General features: G+C 41.6%; 1 protein-coding gene across 1 annotated transcript; it reads left to right on the top strand.

Annotated features, from left to right (window-relative positions):
* Positions 1-1,248: 1,248 nt before the first annotated feature.
* On the top strand, positions 1,249-7,581 carry LOC138766523 (uncharacterized). The gene is made up of 3 exons (XM_069944114.1): positions 1,249-1,309; positions 5,480-7,297; positions 7,499-7,581. Exons 1-3 carry the CDS (start codon positions 1,249-1,251, stop codon positions 7,579-7,581), a joined length of 1,962 nt encoding a protein of 653 aa, XP_069800215.1.
* Positions 7,582-7,807: the final 226 nt, after the last annotated feature.

The raw sequence follows: 7,807 nt of genomic DNA, 5'->3' as shown, positions 1-7,807 counted from the left end.
TGTTGAAATTTGACATGACCAATCCTTCTTCTATTTTATTATCTATCGGAGAAGGGTCAAAAGGTCCCCATACACATAAGATGATTGGTTGTCCCCTATACAAATTTTCACATTTGGACTTTTGCCTAATGTGTGTGGATAAAATTGGAATCTAGTGCCCCTATAGCGGGTGTAACAAGATAATGGGTGAGGGGTCTGCTGTGTCACCTACAGTAAGTGGTTAGGGCCACATGGAAATGTCTTGTATAAGTAGCCATTATCCTACTCTACTATGAAGAAGTTAGAATTTTGCTGTTGAAGGGAGCAGGTCGCTTCTTAGTGTGGATAACAACTGGCCCAGTGGACCAGAAGATACCAGTGAAAGGTACCAAGGGCTCAGCCAATGCAAGTTGGGTTCTAGATGTAGGTTAAGGGCAGGTGTTGAGTTGGCATAGTCAGAAACAAGCAGTAGAATCATGGCAGAAGGCACAGGAGAGTTGTTACAGTACATGGAGGCCAGGTAGAAGTGGAATCAGAAGAATCAGGAAAAGGCTATACATGGGGCAACCCATGTGGCAATCCATCAGCCGGTCCATGATGTTGCAGGAGAAGGAACTGGGGCCGTGTTGTATGAGGAACTTACCAAAAACCAACTTCAGGGCACGGGGGCAAGTAAGTTTCATGGTACTTTACTTTTAAGTTCAAAAGTCAAGGAAAGAGTGTGAGGGTGCAACGAAGAGTCCTTGTGTCCCTGTTGGAAAAAACAAACGCCAAAATTAGGGAGCATCATTTCCTTTTGTGTAGACCAATGGGACCAAGTTGGATTTTCCAAATTCTAGACAATACCAAAGAGGCTGCAAAGATTATGAGAGTACCGGCTTCGGTGTGCAAAGGGGTGAGGATCCCAGTAGATAAAGCTTCACTAGTCATGTTTAGCTTGACTCTTTATAGGCACCTTACACATGCCCCTCCTTACAGTGCTACCATCGTAGCAGTCTTTTAATAGCCAGTGCCCTAATACAGTAAGATGAAACCATACAGGAAGTCATTATTTTTCTCTCGAAAGCATCAACTCGCTCTATTTAGACGCCCCTCCCTGGTTCCATACCTGCATATTTGACCTATACAAAGAATCCATCAAGTTTGACTGGCAAGTGTAATGTCCCAGCTGTGTCACACGGCCCCGCACTCCTTTCACTTCAGAGGTGTATTGCACAAGCAGAAGGATCAGTCTCTCCTCCGTCCTCTGTGAATACGTTATACAGCACCATGAATTCTATAGTGGGATATAGTAGATTATGGATCTTTGGGTTTCTGCTGCTGACAACAGGTAAGAAACTAAGAGAACATCCAGATTAGATAGATAGATAGATAGATAGATAGATAGATAGATAGATAGATAGATGAAATTTACATTTATACATAATGGAGAAAGGGATAGAATATTCTAGACAGATATCTCCTATTAATTATATTAAAATGATGTATTATTTTTTTCTATTTTTTTGTATAAAGTATACAGTACTATACAGTGATACTTCTTTGACAGGACCATTCAATATTGCATTAAAAAGTAGTCTTCTGGATGGGTGGTCTTCTGAAAGACAATGGCTAAAATCTATATTTGTATGGTGGATTGACTATCTGTCACATAGATCTGGTCTGGGTGAAGGGGTGGTCTTCTTAACTGAGTTATAATAGAAGTTATTAACAATTGTATAGCATTATGATGGACACAAAATATGTCTTTCAACACAGACAGGCATTGGCTCTATTGAGTTTAATAGCCCAAATGTGTTCAGCTAGTAACTACATTTAAGTAATTTCCGGAACATATTTGTGTCGTGACTCGGTTTCAGAAGTGCAACACACTAATCTTTTGAGTCGGAGTAAAAACATATACTCATTAGGAAAATGCCCATTAAAGTCAATAGAGCCTGTGTCTTTCTGTATGCTCGTATATATTTGTTCAGAGAGAGGAAACTTTACTAATAACTTATTTGCCAGTTCCATTGTGAGTTCCATTGTGAGTTCCATTGTGAGTTCCATTGTTTGCCACTTTTACTCATCAACTTGTAGCATAATGGTGGGAGAAAGTGTTGGCATTAATACGTAGGAGAGCTAGGGGGTATCCACTATAGAGGAGACATGATGGTGAGATCCGTCAAAGAGTAAAAAGTAGGGCATTCCCTCTGAATGTAAGAGATTCCTGTACGTAATTTATGGGAGAGTCTATAAAGAGGGTCTGCCCAGAAATATGCCCCTAGGTTAACCCATAGAGTGGTTTCATCTTTTAGCCGCAATAATTTTAGATGATCTAATATGGTGGCTCGATAATATTAGAGGATTGAAGACGTCCGATCCTTCTATCTTTAAAGACTTCCATATAAACTTACACCTTCAGGCTAGGTTCACACTACGTACGATTCCGGCCGTAGTGCGAACTGCGAATATACGCCCGTAGTTTTGAGGTTGATGCGTTCGCTTGAAAGTATACGATATACGGCCGCACAATGCACACTACGTATGAGCTTACGGCCGGATCGTATACGGCGCCGTGAAAAATGAACACGACCATTGTTTGAGGACGTAACTGTTCCAACTCACGGACGTGGATTTCCATGCGGTCCCGTACGGAGTACTTATTTCAGCAAAATTGAACTTGATTTTTCGATCCAAAAGGTTCTGTGAGTTTTATTGGGCTGGGCGAAGTAAATGACCTGTTTGAGATCGCTTCGAAACAAGCTAGGGAAGCATAACTGTACTACAGCAGTATGTTCGCGTTTCGCACGCATCCGGCGCATGTCTATTTTTCCCACGGCCGTAGTTTCAGCCGCACATGTACGGCGGCGTACGAACTACAGCCGGAATTATACGTAGTGTGAACATAGCCTCAAGTCTAGTTATTCCGTTTATACCTAATGAATAGCGTTAATTGGATATTTTTGAGTTGGCCATGGTAATAGAGAAGCTATAATTCCTTAATATATTTAGGTAACATGCTCATCTTGAAGGGGTATTCCCATCTAAAGTAACATAGCTAAACTCGTAGGACTTGTCAAGTTAAACATATCTGCAAATGCATTCATTTAGCAAACTCCTGATCTTTCCCTCTGATTGTTGACAACTTGTTGTCTAGGTTACAGACCACCACTCTGCTCTAAAAGCAGTGGTCTGGCTGGTGTATATGTAGCTATAATGTAGATGTATAGAGAAACAGTGTAAATATACATAAATGTGTATACTATATCTACATATACACCAGCCAGACCACTGCTTTTAGAGCACAGTGGCGGTCGGTAACCTAGACAACAGCTGTCAACAATGGAAGGGAAAGAGCAGCATATCAGGAAAAGAGAGCAAGTTTAATAAATGAATTAGTAAAATTATTTAACTTGACCAGTCCTACAAGATTATCTATATTAGCTGACATGAGAATACTGCTGTAATTGTAGTAAATTTGCCTAACCCTGAGATATCAAAGGTTTTGTGATTGGAGTATTTGTGAAAGGAGTATTCAGAGTCACAACATGTATCCCCCTATCCACAGGATACAGTGGTCGGCAGGTCCAATTTGTAATCCTTGTAAAGATAAGTTGAACCTTATCCTCTAAGTTACATGTCCAGAAAAAAGTAGGGGGGTTGGGGGTAACAACATCTATGTCTGGTAAGCACTCAGCTCTTTCCAGTGGCTCCATAGAGATTGGATAGAGCTGCGGGTCACCTGCTGCAGTTCCAGGGGCCGATCTGGAGATTGCCGGGGGCCACAGAGATTGGACCTCCTGCGATCTCTTACATGTCTCCTGTCCTGTTTGATAGGAGACAAGTACTTTTTTAATCTGAAAACCCCTTTAATTTTGTGTAAAAATTCTCGTTTTATTCCCCTGTCTCTTTATCCTTTTTTTTTTTTATTGATGCCAGTTTTATGAAAGAGCTTTTATTGGAGGTGTTGTGTCATTGGGAGTGTTAGAGGACTCTTTTAAACCTTTTGCAAACACTTTAATAAGTTGTTTCTTTATAGTTGCGTATATAGGAACTTAATGTGACCAAGGTTATGGCTCCTATTAGGGAACACAAGAGCCTCTCTCATTGTCATTTATCCACAATCATAGGGTCAGTCCTGAAGTAGACCCTATAATAATCAGTAAAAGGTGTAATCCCTATGGGCAGTACGCAGGACTCTCCGAGAGTCATACACATCCACTCTGAATAGCTCTTCGTATGTCCGTTTTTTTCCATTAGGATTATGTGGTTATTTATCTAGGGTTGGGGTGAATACCTTAAAAGTCACCACAGATTGATAAAGCGCCATGTTTTATGTTGTAAATGATGTCTAGAACATGTGGAAAAAAAAATTTCCCTGGTGTTTGTAGTGGGCATTGTCATTATCGATCTCACATTTTATGGCCATGAACATACCATAGATGACATTAACAAATCGAATGACTAGTAAGTCTGTGATTGCCGCTCCTCTTTTCTTTATTTGCAGTGCAAACAATGGGGGGGGGGGGCGTTCTTTTGTATTTCGTTTTCTGAATATCTCATTCTACTAAATGTAATTCTTGGACATAAAGGATATTCCAATTCGGGGCATCACTTTCTCTTCTAAGTAAAGATCTTTTAAAGTAGTCATTGGGCCCTCTGGTATTTGCCTCTCAGAGTCACCAAGCCCCAACACCTTCCGGAAAGTAAGGATGGAATAGGTTAAAAATTGGTTCCTAAAGAAATCATAGAAGATTTGAAGAATTAACAATGATTACAATGCGGCGATAATATTCTGTAAACATGTGAGAGCGGTACTGCCATTTTGGGTAAGGGGGATATTTGATGGATTCAAGAAAGGGGAACAGAAGTATCCATCAATCAGCCCAGTCTGTTAGCTGGGGTAAAACCTTTTAGTGTAAGGGAGCAGAAGATTCATTTTCCTATGGGGGAAAAACTGTCCAAAATATTCAATCTTTCTGGAATAGAAGGACAGAAGACTCTGGGCAATGGCTTGACTACGTTAAGTCCTTGTTTTTAGCTCCCTTTTCCAGTTAAGTTGGGTCAGTAACTGAGTGGAAACAGGTGGAAAAGTGGAGGGAAGGTGAAAGGATAGGAAGGTTTCTTTTTTTATATAGGAGAAATACAGTTAAAGTCTAACTTGACCCAGCAAACATGCTTAAGAGACTTGCTGGAATGTTTAGGCCATACCACTTAAGACTCGGAGATAAGGAGGATTGCAGTATCACACTTTAGGTGTTGTCTTTTGGTCTGATGAAGCTTAACCTGTGCAAATGCTGTTTTATAAAATTCGACAGCAGCAGTGTTTTATTTGTTGTTTTTTGTTTAACTTTAGAAATGCTTTAAGTTTACAAATTAACTTTAGGTCTATCTGACGGGAAGCATGGGTGTTACGCCAACACTCTGACCTTTATAAAGATATATTAACCTTAAATATATTTGCTTGTGATCATTACTTGCCCTTTAAGCCATTATATGCTTTTTTGTCTCTTTACAGTTCCTGTAGCTGAAGCTCAGAGTGGCAGCTCAATATTCACATCCATATCCAACCTAATAAATAACTTGATAAATGAGATATCAACATTAATAAAACAAATAGTTGAAAAACTGAATCCTACTTCAGCACCGCCCAGTACTACACCAACCATTGCCTCTACTGCTTCGACGATGACTACCCTGTCAACATCATCCTCAACTTCCAGTACAACAGCTGCTCCTAAAACATCATCCTTCACTAATTCTACATCAACAACTGCTTCCACCACATCTTCTTCTGGTTCTCATCCACCAACAAATGGTTCTGCTCCTCCACCAACAAATGGTTCTGCTCCTCCACCAACAAATGGCTCTGCCCCTCCACCAACAAATGCGTCTGCTCCTCCACCAACAAATGGCTCTGCCCCTCCACCAACAAATGCGTCGGCTCCACCACCAACAAATGGTTCTGCTCCTCCACCAACAAATGGTTCTGCTTCTCCACCAACAAATGCGTCTGCTCCTCCACCAACAAATGGCTCTGCTCCTCCACCAACAAATGGTTCTGCCCCTCCACCAACAAATGGTTCTGCCCCTCCACCAACAAATGGTTCTGCCCCTCCACCAACAAATGCGTCTGCTCCTCCACCAACAAATGGCTCTGCCCCTCCACCAACAAATGCGTCGGCTCCACCACCAACAAATGGTTCTGCTCCTCCACCAACAAATGGTTCTGCCCCTCCACCAACAAATGGTTCTGCTTCTCCACCAACAAATGGCTCTGCCCCTCCAGCAATAAATGGGTCTGCCCCTCCAGCAACAAATGGCTCTGCCCCTCCACCAAGAAATAGTTCTGTCCCTCCACCAACAAATAGTTCTACCCCTCCACCAACAAATGCGTCTGCTCCTCAAACAACAAATGCTTCTGCCCCACCACCCACAAATAGTTCTGCCCTTACACCAACAAATGGTTCTGCCTCTCCAGTAACAAATGGTTCTGCCCCTCCAGCAACAAATAGTTCTGTCCCTCCACCAACAAATGGGTCTGCCCCTCCACCAACAAATTCTTCAGCCCCTCCACCAACAAATGCTTCTGCCACTCCACCAAACCTGCAGTCTTCGACCATCCATCCTATTACATCATCATATAGCACTGGTATCAGTAGTCAGCCATCAATTACCAACACGTCAATCTACAGTCCATCGTCTACTTTCAGTGTTGGTAATACTAGTCAGAATCCGACAATAAGCACACCATCAATTCCAAATACTGGACCAAACAACCAATCTACAAACAGCTCTACCACAATATCTTCCAGCGTCAGCAGTAATCAGCCATTGACCAACATTACAAGTCTTTTCAGTACCCGAACAATTATCTCTTCAACAAATTCTAGTAGCCTGCTGTCGATTACATCTATTGGCTCAGCAAGTAGTCAGTTACCATTAACCAACTCAACAGGTACAACATTATCTTCCACAACAAGTCAAGTGCCATCAACCACCACTGCACCAAGTTCTAATACTGGCATAAGTAACCAAACAACAACTACCACTATCCCATCAAGCTCTTCAACTACAGGTCAGCAACAATCAACCACTACATTGGGTTCTTCAAGTACTGTTACAAATAGCCAATCGACAACCTCTAGCAGCAGTACAAGTAGTACACAGCCGAGCAGCTCAGCACCATCTTCAACTACACAGACCAGTACGCCGACCACACAATCGACAAGCACCTCTTCCACCAGTCAGACATCATCTATCAATAGCTCTAACAGTACCACGTCCTCAAGTAATTCAACACAGTCCTCAACAACAAAATTAATAAAATTTACCAGTAAGTACCTTGAATCTTATGGTCACTACTAATCAGCTTTGTCTAATCTTGGATAACTTTCTTTAAGTGTGATTGATGTAATGGCTTCACTTTACGTTGCCGATTGACACTGAACAAGCAGGGGATGCCAGTAGATCTAAGCTCAGTAGCCTACAGTTATGAAATATAGAGACCTATCAACTATTTTTTTTTTCTTGACAGCGTCGTCCTCAGCTGCCACCAACATGAACTGGTGGACAATGGTCCTGCCTCTGACACTGGGTCTTGGCCTTCATGGTGAGTAAATTCCAACTCTTGACCTATTTGTCAGTCACTTCCCAAAACTGCAGTGTCCAATATTTTTCATCATTCTAGCATTTATCATACCCAAAGATAAATGGGTTATTGGTGGAGGCCACATAGTGAGACAACCACAATCATATGAAGGTGATTGTCCCTGTAATGTTCTACCAGCAAACAACCCTTTTACTTGGGTTAATGCACGTACGGAATACACCAGAATAATATGCC

This window comes from Dendropsophus ebraccatus, chromosome 10 (genome assembly GCF_027789765.1).
Source record: "Dendropsophus ebraccatus isolate aDenEbr1 chromosome 10, aDenEbr1.pat, whole genome shotgun sequence".
NCBI classification, from domain to species: Eukaryota; Metazoa; Chordata; class Amphibia; order Anura; family Hylidae; genus Dendropsophus; species Dendropsophus ebraccatus.
The sequence above is the reverse complement of the archived record's forward strand: the minus strand, read 5'-3'. Positions and strand labels throughout refer to the sequence as shown.

What these genes read in the sequence shown, in the direction of transcription:
- LOC138766523 (XM_069944114.1), top strand. Translation starts at nt 1,249, where the DNA reads ATGAATTCTATAGTGGGATATAGTAGATTATGGATCTTTGGGTTTCTG. An exon ending in GTTTCTGCTGCTGACAACAG is followed by an intron (nt 1,310 to 5,479) that starts GTAAGAAACTAA and finishes GTCTCTTTACAG; the next exon opens with TTCCTGTAGCTGAAGCTCAG. An exon ending in AAAATTAATAAAATTTACCA is followed by an intron (nt 7,298 to 7,498) that starts GTAAGTACCTTG and finishes TTTTCTTGACAG; the next exon opens with CGTCGTCCTCAGCTGCCACC.